The sequence below is a fragment of the Cervus canadensis genome, chromosome 25 (assembly GCF_019320065.1).
Source record: "Cervus canadensis isolate Bull #8, Minnesota chromosome 25, ASM1932006v1, whole genome shotgun sequence".
In the NCBI taxonomy this organism is placed as follows: Eukaryota; Metazoa; Chordata; class Mammalia; order Artiodactyla; family Cervidae; genus Cervus; species Cervus canadensis.
The window spans coordinates 25,929,301-25,949,918 of record NC_057410.1 but is presented as its reverse complement, the minus strand read 5'-3'; the positions used below and the strand labels follow the sequence as shown (position 1 = coordinate 25,949,918).

Here is a 20,618-nt window from a genome sequence, read left to right as displayed (position 1 = left end):
AGGCAAGAATATTGGAGTGGGTAGCCATTCCCTTTTCCAGGGGATCTTTCCAACCCAGAGTTGGAACCCCCATCTCTTGGACTGCAGGCAAATTCTTTACCATCTGAGCCACCGGGGAAACCCAAAAGGCAGTGGGGAGCCATCAAAGAACTTGAAGCAGGGCAGTGCCAACATCAGCTTTGAAAGACCAAGACAGAGGCTATTGTGGTGGAGGGTAAGGTCGGGGAGAGCTGGTAGGGATAGTTGGGGAGAATAGAGTGGACATATTTGAGGCCTTAGAAATGACCCAGATGCAGGATGAAGAGGTTGGTGTGGTCAGCATCAGGCACAAAGTTTTCACTTTTATCTTGTTTCATCGCCAGTAGGTGGGTATCACCGATCTCTATCATAGAAGGGACTCAGAGAAGGCTGGTGACTCCCTTAAGGTCACACAGCTAGGCAGTCTTGAGGACTGATCCACATGTTTTCCTATGGAGCCCATGCTTTTCTAAAAGTCTAAGTTCTAGGACCAGGCTCCCAAACTTCACCTGACTTTATTTCCCCTCCAATCACTGCCCTTCTCTGGTTCCCAGCTAGAGTACCAACAGGTCTGATCTTCCCAGGAGTCTCCACTTCCCACCCCAAGGGCCTCAGAGCAACCTGGGGTTGGACCAATGACCTTGGGGATGTGCAAGGTGGCCCTGGGGGAGTGGCTGTCCCTCTCTGAGTCTCAGTCGAGAGGGAGCTAGAGTGTCCGGGGAGGGGGATGGGGGGCACAAGAGGGAAAGGCCGCATCTCTATGAAAGAGCGTGGCCCCCAGGGAGCCCCAGCTGGGGGTGGGGGCAGGAAGAAGGGGGGTGGGGAGACAGTTCTTTCTCAGGATTCGGAACAGAGGTGAGAGGCACCCTGGGAAAGGTCTGGGAGCTCTGTGGGAAGAGATGGGGTGGGGCAGGAGGTTTGAGAATGGGGCTGGAGAGAGAGGCTTCGCCTGGTCCTGGGAGCCAGTCTGACAAATGCTCTGAGCGGGTGGCCGTGGAGGGCGGTGTTCACATGTGTGTTGTGGGGGCACTCATGGCCCTCCCCCTGCCACCCAGACAGCAGCTCCAGCTATGAGAGTGGCTTCCCCACTGGAGACCATGAGTTCTTCACCACCTTCAGCTGGGATGACCAGAAGGTTCGCCGAGTCTTCATCAGAAAGGTAACTACCTCCCCCAGCTCTCCCAGACTTGGAGGGTAGGCGGGAGAATCCGCTCGAGAAACCCCTGGCCCAACCCTCTGCCCGGAGGCCACCCTTCTCCCCCTCACTGTGATCCCAGCTGATAGTACCTGCTGGTAAATGGGGGCATCCACCACCCCCTGCTGTGCCTGAACACCTGGACTCTTCTCTCCAGATCCCCTGGGTGCAGGCTGTGGAGCGTCTTTGCTCTCTTTTCTTCTTGGCCTGGATTCCTCCCAGTGACTCTGAAGATAGAGGGTGGAGGGCATAGGATGCGGGTCTGGAGGGTAGATCGAGTCACCAGGAAGCTGGGCCCACCTGATCTTGGCTGGGGGCCTGAGCCCCCCGGCCTCCAACAGGGTCCCCTAAGCTGAGAGGAACCCCTTCCTGTCGCCAGGTCTATACCATTCTGCTGATTCAGCTGCTGGTGACCTTGGGTGTCGTGGCTCTCTTTACCTTCTGGTGAGTTGACCATGTGGACCAGTATGCTCCAGGAGTGGCGGGCCCAGGCCTGGGGCTGAGGGGGGGATCCAGCATCAGACAGGGCTGGGGATGTTTGCCTAGGGATATTTGTTCAGGGCAGCGCCCCCCCTGATGCTGGGAAGAACCTTAGACTGGGTACATGGAGGGGTCCTTCATCCAGTGGGGGTGGCCCCATGCTTTCCGGCCAGCGAGTGTCTGTGAAGCAGCCGTTCCTCTCAGACACACCAGCCCTACACCCAGGCATGTCCGCGTCTCAGCCCAAGACTGTGGCTGGGGTCCCCTGCCCCACCAGGGGTGCAGCCACTCCTTTCTTTCTCTGGAGAGAAAGTCCTGTGAACTGGGGGCGGGGGACAGGTGCAGATGTAGAACCAGAAATGGAGACAGAGGGTCAATTTGGATTCTCTCTTCCTCCCTCCTCTGCAGTGACCCCGTTAAGGACTATGTCCAGGCCAACCCAGGCTGGTACTGGGCATCCTAGTGAGTATTCCACACCACCCACCCCCCTCACCGGGAGCCCCCATGGCGGCACAGGGTGGAAGGTCTCTGCTGACAAGTCCCAGCCCATGGCCTCTCCCCATGCCATGGGGACTGTCCTCACAGGAGCATGGCCAGAAGGGCCCTTATGAGGTGTTTATGTCTGAGGGGGAGGAGAGAGAGGGGTGTCGGTTCTGGAGCCTGCATAAGGAGGGAAGGGTGGAGCTGGGGTCGTGGCTGAAGAGACCCAGACCTCGGCCTTGAGCAGAAGGGGGCTGGGACACCTTGGCCTACACTAATAATAATGTTGCTACTCTTATTAACATAGTTGTTATTAGTGCTTACGAATTATTAATCATAATAGCTGCCACTTATAAAGTGCCTAATAAGGGCTGGGCATTGTTCGCTGTGCTTGATGTACAGTATTGCATTTGCTCAGGTCTACTGGGTATAATTACCTCAGAAAACTCAGACTCAGAAAGGTTGAGTTTGCCCAAGGTCACACAGGTAGACAGTGGTGGAGCTGGGGTTCAAACCCAAGATTCAGGTTGAGGCTTGCACTCTTAATCCCTCTGCTTGGCAGACTCCCTTCCCCTCGAGCAGTCAGCTCCCGCCTAGCCTATACGCTGCAAGGAACATGGCAAGTAACTTGAGAAGGCTATTCTGACCCTCCCAGGTGGGCAATTAAGAAATTATTCTGGGGACTTCCCTGCTGGCCCAGTGGTTAAGACTCTGAGCTCCCAATGCAGGGGGCCCAGGTTCGATCCCTGGTCAGGGAACTAGATCCCACATGCTGCAACTAAGACCTGGTGCAGCCAAATAAATGAATAAATAATAAATAAATAAATAAGATAATAATAAAAAAAAGAAATTGTTCTGGATAACGCCAGGCCGGACCACCATAGGCTCAAAGCAGAACTACTGTCAGCAAAGCCTCCTTCAGCACCCATTGTGAGGCCAGGCCGGAACTGGGGCTGCTGGGAAGGCAGCCTCTGCAGGGCCAGGCAGCCTGTGAAAGAGGAGGGGCAGCCCTCAGTCCACGTCAGGGGACGCGTACCTCAGAGCGGGGGCCAAGAGGGCTGGGGACTGGAGTGGCTTAAGTAAAAGCGTGTGTGGGAGCTGGAGGAGTGCACGGGGTACATTTGCTGAGTTAGGGACCAGGCTGGCAGAGCACTGCAAGGTTCCATGGAGGGGAATCTGGGACACCCCACAGAGCAGTGGGCCTTCTGGGATGCAGGCTCCGAATGCCCACCCAAGGAGCTTGAGTACTACAGCTGTCCCAGGCCCATTATTGAATAGGAATCTGGTGGAAAATGTAGGCTCAGCCCAGAGCTTCTTGGATCACCCTAGCCCAGAACAGTCCCACAGTGGGCCTTGAGATAACATAAGCCAGCCCAGAGACTGACAAGAAGGAGACATCTTGGCCTCTGGGGCTCTTTAAGAGCCCCAAGCTGGGGGGTCCCAGGGGAGGAGACATTCACACCCAAAGCCTTTCTTAGGGTGCAGGACAGAGGGCCTGTCTGCAGACCAGGCAGGGAGGCAAGCGTCTAGGGGAACCAGGGACACTAATGAGGGTAAAGCTAATGAGGCCCCAGGGACTGCCGCCCCAGTCGGCCCACGTGGCGGGTTGGCATGACTCCCGGCACGTCGGCACCTCCTGGCAGCCTCTGAGCCCTGAGACCTCGAGAGTGGAGTTGCCAGACCCCTCGTCAGGCCTTCTGTGGGGGAGTCTTCAGGACTGTGTGCCCTGAGCAGATGGAGCAGGGGAACAATCCAAGAATAAGCAGCTCAGGAAGTGGAGGCAGAGTCAACCCACTGAGGGCGGGTGTGAGACTCTGACCTCTGAATGCGGAGACTTAGCATCCTTCCTCCTCAGCATCTCCAGGCAGAAAACAGAGATGCTGTGTTGGGCTTAGGGATGCATGGGGGTGGAGAGAAGCCGGAATTGGGTCTGGGCCCTGTGCTTTCCATGGATCATGGCAAAGCCTTAATGGTGCTGATGAATTCACCACTGAGATTCTGTGCTGTCCTACAAAGAGCCAGCCTGTGGCTCTGTCCTTTCAGCCCCCTCCCCACCTTGGTCCTGAGTCTGCCTCTGGGTCGGACACCTAGCAGGGCTGACATCTAGTGGGTCTCACCCCCTCCAAGTACCAAGCCGTTAATAGGAATAAAAATGAAACAGGTCTTTTTCTCTGTATGAGGCACTGTGCCATGGGATTTGCAGATATTTTTCATTCGATCCCTAACAACAACCCTCCCAGGCAGATACGGTTATTATTACCATTTTATACATGAAACAATTGAGGGTCAGAGTGAAGATGTTGCTTCCTAAGCAGCAGAGCCAGGATTGAAGCCTGTCTTTCTGACTGCAAAGCTGTTGCACGTCCCCTCCGTGCCCAGCAGCCTATCCCACAGTCAGGAACTGGTCCCGGAGCAGCGTAAGTTGGGAGACGATGCTGGGTTTGGATGTTGGCCTCCACCTGAGCCTCGTGCCTCTGTGTTGACATTCTGTAAATAGACCATGGCTCCAGCTCAGGCCCTGGGGCCCTGGATCTGATGAGTCTGTCTTTCTCTCACTCCTTCTGTGACTCGTTCTCCACTCCCTGGGATGGCCTCCTACCAGCACCCCCACCCCCAGCCCTCACTTTCTCCAGGCCCCAGTTACCTTCCTCAGTGGGCTCTTGCAATCAAGTCTGATTGCTTCCTCTGAGCCATGGCAGCAGGAACTTCGTGCCTCCCTGCAGCGGGGGGAGTAAGGACCATGTGTTGGAGGTGGGGGAGCCAGGCAGAGGAGGACAAATGTGAGCCCAGAAGTGGGGGGGAGGTGGGTCCCAGCGTCTCCAGGAAGCTGTCAGTCAGCCAGGATCTAGTCATAATAACAACAGCTCTCATCTTCAAGTCCCTGCCCTTCACCAGGCCTTGGTGCTCAAGGCTGGACTGGATGCTGCCATTCAACTCTCACTGCAGCCCAGTGAATTGGTCAGTATTCCTATTTTACAAAGCAGGAAGCTGGGGCTCTGCAATTAAGTAGTTTGTTCAAGGTCACGCGATAGTGGTGCCAGAGCTGGGATGTGAAATGTGAGGGTCAGGCTCCCGAGGTCCCTCGTCCCCGGGCTGCCCCCAGGGGTGACCTGCCCCCGAGTTACCCGTCCCTCTGCCCTTCCTCCCAACCACTCATCTTGAGGGTTGAGGAGCTCTAGACTGGAGAGAAAAGGAGGTTGAGCTTTGCCCTCAGGAAGCGTCCAGTCTGGCCAGGGAGACAGGCCCCACACCCAGGATACACATAGACTAAGGTATTATTATCATTATTGTTGAAGTCACTGACCTGTGACTCAAGGGGGACCCAAAGAGAGCAAGTGCTGGAGTGTTTCTTAACAGCTGGGGCAGGATGATGCCACGGTCCCTCACAGAGCAGGATGTCTTGCAGCAGCCCTGGTCACGGCACTGAGAACCCCTCCATCACCATGACAACAGGGATGCAGCAATTGAGAACCACTGAAGAACAGGGAAGGGTGAAGACAGAGGCTCCTGTTCACCAAATCCAGTAGGCTTGTCTCAACTTCTGCATTCCCTAAGTTTTTCATCCAGGAATATTTAAAGATCGCCTAACCCGTGCCAGGCTGAGGATTAGATGATAGGTCGTTCCAGATGCTATACCTGGGTGTGGATCTGATGAGCAGGCCTGTGGTGTATGAGGTGCAGGCTTTGGTTGAGTTCTGTCCACAGTGCACAGAGCAAGCCCCTCCAGCCCCGGTCACAGGCATCCTCGCCAGTCAGTCCTTTCCATCAGGGGCAGAGGGAGGTGGTCACCCTATGAGGATGCGGAGGGTGATGAGAGGGTAGATGGAGGGGCGGACTATGGTGCGGGATGGGCTGGAGAGGTAGGCGGGGAGCAGATCACGCAAGACATTGCCAGATCTTTGGAATTTTAAACAGAAGAGTCACATGATGGGATCTGCCTATAGCTTGGAGAGTGGCAGTCAGGGTTGGAGGCAGAAGGACCAGATAGACAGAGGTGGCTCAACCTAAAAGGGTGGTTGCAGGAATGGAGAAAAGGGAGCAGATTTGAGAGCTGCCTAGGTAGAGGACTTACAGGTCCAAGTGATTAGTTGGGTGTAGCAGGCTGGGAGTTACAGCTGACTGAGCTGCTGGGTGGGTGACTCCAAAGCTGCAATGGGGGGTTCCCAAGAAGGAGCAAGGAAGAGGACAAGTTCAATTCTAACCTTCTGTGTTGGGCATGTTTCTAAATGTGTCTGTCCAGTTGGCAGTTGGTTATTCAGGTCTGAGGTTGAGAAGGAAATTCTAGATCAGAAATATGGGTGTGCAAGTCACGAGCATCTGCCTGATAAAAGGAGTCCTAGGAATGAGTGAACGCACCCAAGGGGAGCAGGAAGGGAGACAGCCTGACAGAAGAGACCTGGTGCTGAAAGGGGTGGAGAAGGAGTGACCAAGGGAGTTAGGCGGGGACCTAAGGCTATGTCATTGTGGAACCAGGGCAATAAGGGAGAGATCAGATATTGAGAAGCCAGGAAAGATAAGGATGGATAAGTGTCAACTGGACTCAACAAGGTCATAGTGATGTTGCAAAGCTGGGGCTCAGGCTGGTTTGTTGAGTTGAGGAGTGATCATGAGATGGAGAAAATGCTGTGAACAGAGACAACTTTTTCAAGAAGCTTGGCTGTAAGGGTGGATAAAGTAGCAGTAGCAAGAACCATGAAAGGTATTGTTTAAAGATGGAGAACAGCTGAGGAGGTGTGTGAGGGAGAAGACGTGGTAGTCAATGGCAGGACAAGGGAGGGTATGGGACCCAGAGGCTTGGGGGATTAGTCTGCGATGAGAGGAGGGACAGGAGGAAGGGCACAGAGATCCAAGACACAATGTTTCCAGGTGGCAGACAGGGAGCCAGGGGCGCCCCACCTCATCTCAGATCTTCCTGGGACACATCAGGGCAGACCAGGCAGGAGAGTGAGGCAGCCTGGGAGGTTTGAAGATGGAGGAGGATGGTTGGCACTGCTGCCATAGGGGATGGGTGAGAGAACTGAGGAGAAAGATGGGGAAGGATGACAGGTGCCATGTCTGATGGCACATTGGGAACTGGAGCCCATGCATTGGTGTTGGCACCCATCTAGGTAGGCATGAGCATGCCCCACCCTTGGGTCCTCAGCCCTCATCTCCCACCTCCTGGACTGGTCTCCATCTCCACTGCTCTCCAGAAAATCCTCAATCCTCAATCCTCAGTCCTTGTCTCTGGGTTTCACTTGAGCTTCCTGCCAGTCTCCTGGTGGACATGGCCACCTGGTTCAGAAATTCATGCCATAGGTACTTCTCACTGTGCCAGGTGCTGGCAGGAAAAACAAGATCGTTACAAGTAGCAACAGGTCCAGGGAAAGGCCTGAAGGAGGCAGTGTGGGGTAGTGGTTATAAGCGAGGACTCTGGCACCAGAATGCCTGGGTTCTAACCCTGCCTCTGCCGTGTGGTAGCTGTGTGACCTTGGACAAGTCAGCTGGCCTCAATGAGCCTCAGTTATAAAGTGAAGAACATGCTTCACAGAGATGATGTGAGGATTATATTAGTTAATATTCATAAAGTATGTTCTCTCTGGCTGGCACATAGAAAACACTATATGAACTCCATATATGAAACTATATATATACACACACATATATATGCATGCATGTGTGCATGCTCAGTCATGTCTGATTCTTTGCGACTCTGTGGACAGCAGCCTGCCAGGCTCCTCTGCCCATAGAATCTTCCAGGCAAGAATACTGGAGTGAGTTGCCATTCCCTATTCCAGGGGATCTTCCCGACCCAGGGATCAAACTTGCATCTCTTGTGTCTCTTGCATTGACAGGTGGATTCTTCACCACCAGGCCACCTGAGAAGCTCATATATATATACATATATATATGTATATGTATATATATATATATATGTTTGTGTATACACACACACACACACACACACAAGTTATAAGATATTATCTGGAGGAAAACCACTTTGGATTGGGTGGTTAGCTATCCTACGGCACCCAAGATTCATTATTTCTAGCAGTAGGCTCATCTTATTCCCCTTCCTCTCTTTTGGAACTGGACTATCACCCGGCCTGTTACAAGATTCTAGGATGGTTGTGGGCTTAACCAATCCCCTGCCCCTGCCCCGCAGCACCCTGCTTGGTGCCCTGTGGGCAGAGAGTGGGTTGAGCAGGGAACTGAGTGGAAAGCCTTCAGGAAAGACCAGCTGACTTCCCCGTCTGTCTGTCTCTCACAGTGCTGTGTTTTTTGCGACCTACCTGACCCTGGCCTGCTGTTCTGGACCCAGGTAATGATAGTGGAGGGGGGAACTTGTGGGAACATGAGCAGGATTTTGGAAGTTCTGGCCCCGGTCCTGCCTGCCACCAGTACTCTGCACCCTAAGAGAGTCCCATTTTCTGGACTCTGTTAAGCAGGCCTGCCTTTCCCCCTGTTTCCTTGGCACTTCAAAGGTGAGGGGAGGGTGAATGGACAGCTAGGGGCCCATGGGGATGTGCCCCAGGAGGGGGGTGAATTTCCAGAGCCCCAGTCTGTGCTTCCTGCACCCCACTCTTCTCTGAACTCGGCGGCTTGCCTTACAGGAGGCATTTCCCCTGGAACCTGATCCTCCTGACCATCTTTGTAAGTGACGTGGGGGTATCTGGGAACAGATGCTGTAGTGATGGAGGGAGGACGGATGCAGCGTGAGTTTCGAGGGCCAGGAGTTGGGAACAGCCAAGATGAGGTCACTGAGGGAGGCAGGGGTATTTTCACCCCACTTTTTCTTCAAAGACAGTTCACCCTCTCCTTTCAAATGAGCTTTCTCTCTTCACTCCAGCCACTCTCTCTTTCCACTATGATTGTGTTTTTAAGAGGTTTGTGTGGGAAATCCTAGAGCTGTGGGTAACAAGGGGGATGGTTGTAGGAAAGGGAAAGAACAGGGCTGCAAAACAACAAAGGGACAGTTGGCTTAAGGCCCTTTGGGACCTCCTTCCCCAGATGAAGGCCTGGAGGTAAGCACATGTGCCCAAAGCGGACTCAGAGTTGAGGGGCACACACAAGGGGTGGAGACCCAGGCAGGCTCTTGAAGGTGTCTGGGCCCCACCATTCCCTCACACTCTTCTCCTTTCAGACCCTGTCCATGGCCTACCTCACTGGAATGTTGTCCAGGTAAAGCAGATAGGCAGAATGGGGGAGTTGCCCCAAACTCTATCCCTCCTGGGAGCGCTGGATAGGCAGGTGTTGGGGAGGGGCAGGCAGGTAGGAAATGCTGACTTCAAGCTCACTCCTCCTGCATTCTACTGGACGGTGCCTCCAAGACCTGGCCAGGCTGGCGGGGTTGGGGTGGGAGATGGAGGAGAGCAAGGTGACACTTCTCCAGCTGCAGCTGAAAGGACCCCAGGTTCCTGATCATGCAGTTCCCTGAAAGCAACCTCCATATACCAGTACAAGCCCCACCCCCACACCCCACCCCCCCGATCACCACCTCTTCAGGATCCTTCTAACAGGATTTCGAGTCTTAAGCATGTTGGGAGGTTGGGTCCCAGTAGAAAGGATGGGGAGGCAGGAGAGGGAGGATCATGGGAAAGGAGAGAAGGTGGGGGCCCCAGGTGGTGGGATCAGGTCCTTGCAGAAGGGGGTGGGCCTGGGAGGAGGGCCGGGGGAGACCAGAAGCCCTGCCCCGAAGCTGAGCCCCTGTCTGCGGGCCCTGCAGTTACTACAACACCACGTCTGTGCTGCTGTGCCTGAGCATCACGGCCCTCGTCTGCCTCTCGGTCACCGTCTTCAGCTTCCAGACCAAGGTCAGCTCTGGGGCCCGCCGGCCCGGGAAGGCAGGTGGGGTGCAGGCTCCGAGCTTGGATCCCTGGCTGGGGAGAGGTCACAAGGATGAGAAGCCTGTGGGGAGGGCACCTGGAGTAGATGGGGAGGAACGCCAGGTTCTGGGGTGAGCCCTGGAAGGTAGCCTGCCCCAGAGGCCTCAGCCTTCCGGCCAGCGCACTGTCTGGCCACGGCCCCAAGGGAATGCCGAGCCACCCTGTGCAGGCTTGAGGGGCCCGGCAGCTGACACTCATCCCATCCCTGCAGTTCGACTTCACATCCTGCCAAGGTGTGCTCTTCGTGCTGCTCATGACTCTCTTCTTCAGCGGACTCATCCTGGCCATCCTCCTGCCCTTCCAATATGTGAGTCTCTGGGTCTCCCAGCCGGCCCCTTGGGGATGAAGGGGGAGGGATCGCTGGCCCGAGGGTGCCGTTTCCTCCTGCTCCCTCCAGGGAAGGCCCGGAGCCAAGGCCTCACAGCCTGCCATCCAGTCCTGCCGCTCCTGGCACCTTCCATGGGCTTGTTGGCAGTGTAAGCAAACACAGGCTTTTCTTGACAGGTCTGGGCACCTGCCCGCTCCACAAGCCACATCCGGCTTCACCTTTCCCATCCTCCCCGCTAGGGTGGAGGTGAGGCTGAGGCGGAGGGCTAGGAGCTTTTCTAAACCCTAGGCAGGGGAGGGGCTCTGGAGCTCCATGGGGCTCCGAAGCCCAGAGGGGCCCTGAGGACAGGCCTCCTGGGACTCTGGGGGCATCAGTCAAGTCCAGAGGGGCAGGATCTGGCTGGCCAGGCAGGTGGAAATTGAGACAGCAGGGCTCAGAACACTCCCTCACCTCATGAGGGTGTCCATGGGAACAGTCGAATCTCAGCTCTTTGTGTCTGGCCTGCCCAGGAAACCCAGCTAGGACTGCTCAGGGCTCAGTGACCTATTCCAGGCACTCGGACTGCTGCAGGTGGAGAAGGGGCAGACCAAGGGCATCACAGGAGGGGATTTGAATCCTGGGAACCCAAGAGAGCAGCTACTAGACCCCTGCTGAAAACCCAGTGCTGTACCTGCCCCCGGGCTCCTCTTGGTCCCCACCACCCCTTGCCTTCCAGACCAAGGGCAGCCTTCCTCACTGCCCCTCCCCTACCCCGTCCTACCCAGCCCCCAGGTATTGGCTCCCAGTCCAGGACATCAGGATTGGTTCTGGCATTTCCTTGGCTCTTCCCAGGATCCTGTTGACAAAGGGAGGAGCCGGAGCTGGCCTGGGGGCCTTCTGTGTATCTAGGATGGGGGAGGGGGTACAGGAAGCGGCCCAGAGCGTCAAAGAACCCTTTATTGACCCAGGTCAGGCTCACAGGATGCCTGTGTTTCCAGGAATCTTCTGGGGGAAGGCCCTACAGAGGGCATGGTTGGTTTGGCACCTCTTGCAAGGTTTCCATACACGGCCAGGGGCCCCTGAGGCCCCCGGGGGGAGCAGAGGTTGGGAAGCAGGGGCAGACAATCCCATCAAGTTCAGCGACAAGGACTCCAGGTGCCCCTCCTCCCCAGACTCAAGTCTATCCGCTTCTCCCTGAGACCCTCACCCCCACAGGCAGAGCAAGGGAGTCCCGACAGGGGGGCCGAGAGCACAGGAGTGAGTGCTCACTGGGAGGAGGGCGCAGCCCCCGGCCAGACTCAGGCTGGGAGGATGTCAGGGCCCTATAGGATGAGTCCCCCTGGGCCAGCCTCAGCCTGGGGCCCTGTGTGGAGTGAAGAAGTGCTGGCCAGTCAGGAGCTCCCCTGCCAGCCCCTCATGATCACTGTTATTCTGGGGCTTCCCTAGCCCTGTGAGCACACAGAGGTTTAAGGACCTCTCGGTCTGGGGCTGCGTTAGGGGGGCGGTGAGAGAGAGGGCCCCCACTGGGGTGGTCTGTCCTGCATCCTCCATTCTCAGGACTGAGCCCTTCTCCCTTCCCCACTGCCCCTCACCTCCACCGCCCACCCTCACCCTCCCTGAGTCCATATTTTTGCCTGCCTTGCAGGTGCCCTGGCTCCACGCAGTGTATGCCGTGCTGGGAGCAGGCGTGTTTACATTGGTGAGTGTACCCCGCTTCTCAGCCCCCCACCACCTCCTTAGGCCCCTCTTCTGTCCCTATCTTCCTCATAGTCCACTTCTCTGAACCCCCATGGAGCATCAATGGGCTGGGGCGGGACTCAGTGCTACTCAGGTCTCCAAGACAGATCAGCTGACCTGTGCACTGGCATGGAAGGTTGTAACAGCAGGATTGACACTTTAAACAGAGCTGAGAAGAAGTACCCCTGGTTCCTGGGGAGAGGTTCAGTGCCGCTTGTGGGAGCACGAAAGTGAGGGTGGACTAAGTTAGCCATGGCTGTCTCCTGGAGGTAATCTGGGAAGACTTCTTGGAGCAAAGGAGATTCCAGGTACTCTGTGACAGATGCATTTAGATTGAACTTGTCCTTGGCTGCCCTCACCAAGCTGAGAGTGTTAATGATGATGATAACGATAACAGTGATAGTTAATATTTTATTGAGCGCTCACTTCTCCCACAGCAAGCTCTTCACATATACTAACTCCTCACTGTAGCTCTATAAAATAGGTTCTGCTATTCTCAAATTAAGATGAGAAGCTTGAGCTCAGAGACTTTAAATCCCTCCCCAGGTGGCACTAGTGGGAAAGAAGCCGCCTGCCAATGCAGGAGACATAAGAAAACAAATGGTAAATCAACTAGCATAGTCTTGGTCAAGACTAGGGGTGCCAACTCATCCTGGTTGACCCAGAACTTTACTGGTTTCAGCCCTGAAAGTCCCCCTTCTTGGGGGGAAACCCCCTAGGAACTGCAAGGTTGGACAAAGCAGGATGGTTGATTATCCTATGACACTAATTGGTCTTGGTTCCTGGACCAGCAGTCTTTCCTACAGATGTGTGTGTGTTTAGTCACTCAGAGATGTCCACCTCTTTGCAACCCCATGGACTGTAGCTTGCCAGGCTCCTCTGTCCATGGGGATTCTCCAGGCAAGAATACTGGACTGGGTTGCCATGTCCTTTTCCAGGGGATCCTTCTGACCCAGGGATCGAACCCACATCTCATATCTCCTGCACTGCAGGCAGATTTTTCACCTACTGAGCCATCAGGGAAGCCCTTCCTGCAGATAGTACCTGCTGAAGACAAATCTCAATGAAAAGGATGGGTCAGGGGAGTCAACCTAGGAGGAAAGGAAGCAGGAGGGTCAGACTTCGGGGAGTGAGACTGGGGAAGCCTCAGAGAATGGTGTTTGCAGGGACAAATGGAAGAAGAAGAGGGGTCCAGGCAGGGCAGAGTGGGAGGAGGGCAATCGCCGAGGGAGGGTCAGGAAGTGTACTTGGCTTCCCGCTGCTGCATGTGCGTCAGCTGTGCGGGGAGACTGTGCAGACAGGTAGGGTTGGATGAACAGTAATCCCTTAAATTTGTTTAATAATCACTTGTTATTAGAAATAATAAAAATAATCCCAACCATTGGTTCCACCCTTTCCTATTTACAAAGCACTTTCACACATATTACCTCATGGGATCTCCATCACATCCCAGGGAGGGAGGCAATGCTGCTGATAGAAGACCTGCTTTCTAGATATACCTGAGGTCGTGGGTGTTAAGGGGCTGGCACAGAGTCCCACTGCCAGTAAAGGGCAGATTTAGGGCAGGACCCAGTTGTCCTGGGCCCAGCCTGCTGCCATTTCCAGACCCTCCATCGTCGCCCTCAAAGAGGACAACTTCTATTGGCTTGAAGTGGGGAGAGGCTGGGGCGATCTCTCTGGCAATGTTCCCCCTCTTTCTCTTGCACCATCTGTATTGCCCTTTCTACTGGATTATTTCCATCAGCATAAAAACAGGCTTTAATTTCTCCCAAATGAAAAAATAGCAATACAAAAAACCCTTAACTCACACTTCCCCCTAGTCCCCCCATGTAGAGCAAAGCTTCTTATAAGGGAATCTACGCTGTCTCCAATTCTTCTCTCTTCCTCCCTTCTCTCCACTCCATCATTCTTGTGTGTGCTTAGTCGCTCAGGCATGTCTGACTCTTTGCGACCCCATGGATGGTAGCCCACCAGGCTCCTTTGTCCATGGGGATTCTCCAGGCAAGAATACTGGAATGGGTTGCCATGCCCTCCTCCAGGAGATCTTCCCAACCCAGGGATTGAACCCCAGTCTCCCACACTGCAGATGGATTCTTTACTGTCTGAGACACCAGGAAAGCCCATGAATACGGGAGTGGGTAGCCTATCCCTTCTCCAGGGGATCCTCCTGACCCAGGAATCAAACCCGGGTCTCCTGCATTGCAGGCAGATTCTTTACCGGCTGAGCTACCAGGGAAGCCTGAATCCTCTTTAAATGTTCTCATCAGGGTCCCCAGTGGGCTCCCTATGACTGAATCCAGTGGTCTTTCTTAGTCCTTTATCTTGCTTGACTCTTGGTAGCATTTGGGACAATTGTTCGTGCCCTCCTCCCAGAAGCATCTTTTTCACTTGGTATCCAAGCACCAGCTCTCCTGGTTTTCCTCCTGGGTCACACTGGAGGGTTCTAGGGCTGTGGACCTTCTAGCCTAGCTTCCTAGGGGACTTCAGACTATCTCAAGGCTTTGAACACCATTTTTTAGGATGATGATCCTATGTTTTACATCACTGGCCTAGAATCCCTCACTAGAATTTCCAGTTGCCTACTCCATATCCCCATTTGGAAATCTAATAGGTACCTCAGACTTAATGTGCACAAAATTGAGCTCCTGCTCTTCTTTTGAACGCTTGCTCCTCCCACAACCCTCCCTGTCTCTGTTAATGGCAGCTCCATCCTTTCAGTCACTCAGGCCAAAGGCCTTGATGACATCTCAAATCCTCACTCTCCCCACACCCCACAACTGGCCCAGCAGCAAATCTGGTTGGCCCCACCTTCTGCCTAGAATCTGACTGCTTCTCCTCTGCCTTCATGGCTACTCCCTCGGCCATGTTGCCATCATGTCCCACCTGGATTCTTGGAATGGTCTCCTGTGGGTGCTGCCCCCTGCAGTCTGTGTCCTGTACCACAGCAGTGGGAGGGATCCTGTTCACTGGTCAGATCATTTCTGCACTTGGAGAAGGAAATGGCAGCCCACTCCAGTGTTCTTGCCTGGAGAATCCCAGGGACAGAGGAGCCTGGTGGGCTGCCGTCTGTGGGGTCGCACAGAGTCGGACACCACTGAAGCGACTTAGCAGCAGCAGCAGCATTTCTGCACTTGGCCTCCAGCAATCGCTGCCCACCGCCCGCAGACCCTCCTGACCTCATGGCTTCCCGCTCCTGGTCACCCACTCTGCTGCAGCCACAAGCATCTTTGCTGCTCCCTAGGATGGCAGGCTCACTCCCAGCCCCAGGCCCCTGCTCCCATGGTTGCCTCTGTCGATTCCTTCTGATCTTCTCACCGCTCCCCACCTCCCCTCCTTCAATGTTTGCTTTGTTTATAGTCTTGTGTGCTGAGTGTGTTTACACACACACATGCACATGTAGGCATGCCTATAGGTTGCTCCCTTTATTTCTCTCCATCGCACATCTCATCCTCTGACATACTGAATATTTTTCTGGTTTGTTTATTTATTGTCTCCATCCAGCAGAATTTAAGTTCCTTGAAGGCAGGGATTTGGGTCTGGCTGGCTTGTCGCTGCACCCACAGTGTCTAGAAAAGTGGATGGCTGTTCTACCCACAGCCTAGGGGTTTGCAGCAGGCACCCCTAGATGTTTTCAGAATGAACAGACTCCAGAGAGGCAGGTCCAGCTGAGGCACTGTAAGAGTGAGGCACAGAAAGCATGACTGCACAGCTGACTTAGGCATCCATCTCCTGTGAGTCACAGGGGAGGAGGAACCACTGCACCTAATTACCCATTAATGTCTCATTAGGAGAGCGACACTCTGACTCTCCAACAGGCCTCAGTCAGGCTCATCCTTCAAGTCATGTAAACAGTGGTCAGGAGCAGTGGCGTCTGTCCCCCGCCCCATCCCCTGCCCTCTGTTACCTGGATCAGAGGAAGGAAGAGCTGCAGCCCATCCCATGGTGTGGGGAGGGTTGAGGAGGGGCCGCTGGACTCATTCCGCTCCCTCCCTCTCAGTTTCATGTGGATGGAGGCCCACAGAGGCCCAGCCCCATAAGAATTAAGGTTCCCGTGCCTTTCCATTAACCTCAACTCGGAAGGTCCTTGACCTCAATCTGATCCTGCTTCCAGCATCACTTCTATCCTTTGGAATCTGTGGTCCAACCTATCCCCAGAACCGGTGCCCAGCACCCCTGGTCTCTCTGTCTGTCCATCCTGCCTTCTCCTACCCTAGCCTTTGACGAATTCTCATCACTGTGAAGGGAACTCCCAGCACTGCAGCTAGTCAAGGATGTTTCACTCAGCGATCCATGCCCCTCTTGCTGCCTCGGGGAGGATGTGTGAGAAAAGGGAGAAAAGAAGTGTTAGAGGAGGGCCCAGCCCCCAGTGAGAACCGCCCCAACCCCACCAGCCTGGGCCTTGGAAGGGCTGTGAGAAGCAAAGGACTTTCTCCTACAGACCTCAGCCCCTCCCCTGAAAGATTGCCGTCTTGGATAGCAGGGCCTCCCAGCTGGACTAGGCTGAGAATGGGGAGATGGGGAGCCATGGTCCTGCTGGCAGGGACGGGCCCCTCCTAGGCCTCACCCTGACTAGCCTTGGCACATTCTCGAGAGGCTTGGGTTTTTATCCATTGCCCTACCCTGTAACCCCACTCTGGGCACCACACTCAAAATGCCAGTGGAAGTGGTGAGTCAGTTGGAAGTTTCTGGCCTCAGGGTGGCCCCGTTCTCCTCTCCCTTCTATTGCCCCCTCCTTGAGTGCATTTTTGTAGAAGCTGATGGAAAGCGAGGCAGGGGAGCATGATGGGTGGGCTGGGGTGGTGAGGCAAGGGGCAGGGTCTGGGACAGAGCAGGAGAGTTGAGGCAGGGAGAAAGAGAGAGGGAGTGAGCCCACAGGGCCTGGACAGCTGCCTTCCTGCTGTGGCAGCACCTCTGTACCTGCATGACTGTGGGCAGGTGCTCTACCTCAGAGCTGGTCCTTCTCTGGGGAAGTGAAGTCTCCCAGTCCCTGAAATCATGAAGCCAAGCCCTGATACCTGGGGAGAAACCAGAAATAGGACTTTAGGTGACAGGCCCAATGGGAAGAGAACTCTCTTCTGCCTGTGCCACCTGGCCAGTTTCAGGACCTCTGGCAACTTTCGTTCCTGTGCTTTAAGGAAGATGAGTGAGAAGCCAGATTCATGAGTAGGACAGAGGCTGGGAGATTAGTTAGGAGGCCGCTGCAGTGTCCCAGAGTCAAGGACAGGGTGGCCTGGAGCATTTGCGTGGTCAGTACAGGATGCGTCAGGGTCTGATGGTGTCTGGATGAGTGAAGCTTGGATGGGAAGATGCTTTTTCTGTAGAGGGGCTAGGCCTCCAGTTCTGGGTATTGACTCCTGGCCATTGAGGGGGCACTCATAGCCATCTGTCCTCAGTCCCCGGGAAGGCGGAGCACTGGGACCGTGAGTGCTCAGAGCTGGCAGGGACCTTCCTGTGCTGAGACCCAGAGAGAGCGCAAGCAGACTTACACGCCACGTGCCTGCATACCACACACAGGCACACCATACACATGCCACACACATACACCACGTGTACCATATACACATCTACATACCTCACAGACACACACCACTCACACATACACACACCACACTCTCACAAACACACACATGCACACCATACACACGTCACACACATACACCACGTATACCATATACACACTACATACCTTACAGACACACACCACTCACACATACACACACCACACACTCACAAACACACACATGCACACCATACACACGTCACACACATACACCACGTATACCATATACACACTACATACCTTACAGACACACACCACTCACACATACACACACCACACACTCACAAACACACACAGGCACACCATACACATGCCACACACATACACCATGTATACCATATACACATCTACATACCTCACAGACACACACCACTCACACATACACACACCACACACTCACAAACACACACAGGCACACCATACACACGTCACACACATACACCACATATTACCATATACACACTACATACCTTTACAGACACACACCACTCACACATACACACACCACACACTCACAAACACACACAGGCACACCATACACACGTCACACACATACACCACGTATACCATATACACACCTACATACCTCACAGACACACACCACTCACACATACACACACCACACACTCACAAACACACACAGGCACACCATACACATGTCACACACATACACCACGTATACCATATACACACTACATACCCTTACAGACACACACCCACTCACACATACACACACCACACACTCACAAACACACACAGGCACACCTACACCACGTCACACACCATACACCACGTATTACCATATACACACCTACATACCTCACAGACACACACCACTCACACATACACACACCACACACTCACAAACACACACAGGCACACCATACACATGTCACACACATACACCACGTATACCATATACACACCTACATACCTTACAGACACACACCACTCACACATACACACACCACACACTCACAAACACACACAGGCACACCATACACATGTCACACACATACACCACGTATACCATATACACACTACATACCTCACACACACACACCACTCACATATACACACACCACACACACATACACATGCACACCATACACACGTCACACACATACACCACATATACCACGTACACACACACCACGCACATACACATCATACACACATCACACATACACCACGTATACCATATACACATCTATATACCTCACACACACACCACTCACATATACACACACCACACACTCACACACACATGCACGCCATACACACGTCACACACATACACCACATATACCATATACACACCTACACACCTCATACACACACACCACTCACATATACACACACCACACACTCACACACATACACATGCACACCATACACACATCACACACATACACCACATATACCACATACACACACACCACACACATGCACACCATAGACATGTCACATATACACCACATATACCATATACAGACCTACACACATCACACACACACACTCACAAATACACACATGCACACCATACACACGTCACATATATACACGACATATACCACATACACACACACCACACACATACACACCATACACATGTCACATATACACCACATATACCATATACACACCTACACACATCACACAGACACACACCACTCACATATACACACCACACTCTCACAAACACACATATGCACACCATACACACATCACACACACACAGCACACATACAACATACATACCTACACACATCACACACACAGACCACACATATACACACCACACACATACACACCACACACACATGCACACCTACACACATCACACATGTACACCACACATACCACATACACACCTACACACTTCACACACCACGCACATATGCACACCACATCCATGCACACTATATACATGTCGCACATATACACCATACATACCACATACACACCTGCACACATCACACATACACACACACATACATGCCATATATACATCACACATCTATACCACATGTACTACATGCACACCTACATACATCACATATATACACTAGACACATACACACCACACATACATGCATTTACACACGTCACACATATACATACACCACACATACCACATGCAAGCCACACACACACACACCACATATAGTCCACACACACATACACATACCAGACACTCACATACACACCACACACACATGCACACCATACACACGTCACACATACACACCACACATCACTCACACAACATATAACACACACACCACAGACATACAGACACACCACACGCATGCAGTGTTGACTGCCAGGCTGGATGAAACGCCTCTTTTTCTGATTCTCAGCTCAGCGCTCTTTCTATTCTGTCTCCCTTTCCATTTCACAGATGGAAAGATGGAGGCCTGGAGAGGTCTGTCCCCTCATATCAGGAAGGTCCAGAAAGGCCTTCTCAGCCTCTGTCATCCATAGACTGGGCTTCAGGCAGTCTCTTCATCCAGGTCCAACTGGGAATCCATGTGTCCTGGGACTCTTCCCCAGTCTTTGAGGGGCTCAAGGAAGAGACCCAGTCTGCCTCACCCCACCACTTGCCCTGCTTTTCTCATGGGGGCTATGGTAGATGCCCTGCCTTCTTCACAGTTAAGAGAAACATTTTGAAAAGTAAAAATGGCTACACAGACCTGAGGCAGGGATATGATTTTCTTTCAGACTTTATTTCATTCAGAATTTGGCGGCTCCTTTGCTTCACTAGTTTCCGTGAGCCTGAGGGATCCAGTGAGAGAACCTTCTCTGTTCGGCCGCCTGCCCTCTGCCACCACAGCAGCCCTGATACCCCACCTGAGGCCTCCTCTGAACCCCGGAGGCCAAATGAATTCCTCAGAGGGCAAGAGGAAGGAGGGTAGATTGACCAGTAATTGCTCCTTCAGGGGGAAAGTACACTTGTGCACCGCTCCTGGGCCTC

At 53.6% G+C, this 20,618-nt stretch overlaps 2 protein-coding genes across 2 annotated transcripts in view; one reads left to right on the top strand and one right to left on the bottom strand.

Annotated features, from left to right (window-relative positions):
- The window catches only part of LOC122427692 (tubulin alpha-1C chain), a 1,128,437-nt gene that overhangs the window by 569,662 nt on the left and 538,157 nt on the right, over positions 1 to 20,618 (bottom strand). The window lies entirely within an intron of this gene.
- Positions 1 to 20,618, top strand: part of FAIM2 (Fas apoptotic inhibitory molecule 2) — a 35,656-nt gene that overhangs the window by 5,679 nt on the left and 9,359 nt on the right. Inside the window, exons 3-11 of the mRNA XM_043447375.1 lie at positions 1,074 to 1,177; positions 1,593 to 1,657; positions 2,102 to 2,155; positions 8,424 to 8,474; positions 8,767 to 8,806; positions 9,297 to 9,334; positions 9,879 to 9,966; positions 10,250 to 10,345; positions 11,991 to 12,044. Coding sequence (XP_043303310.1) covers positions 1,074 to 1,177; positions 1,593 to 1,657; positions 2,102 to 2,155; positions 8,424 to 8,474; positions 8,767 to 8,806; positions 9,297 to 9,334; positions 9,879 to 9,966; positions 10,250 to 10,345; positions 11,991 to 12,044 — 590 coding nt within the window. The remainder of the gene's footprint in view (positions 1 to 1,073; positions 1,178 to 1,592; positions 1,658 to 2,101; positions 2,156 to 8,423; positions 8,475 to 8,766; positions 8,807 to 9,296; positions 9,335 to 9,878; positions 9,967 to 10,249; positions 10,346 to 11,990; positions 12,045 to 20,618) is intronic.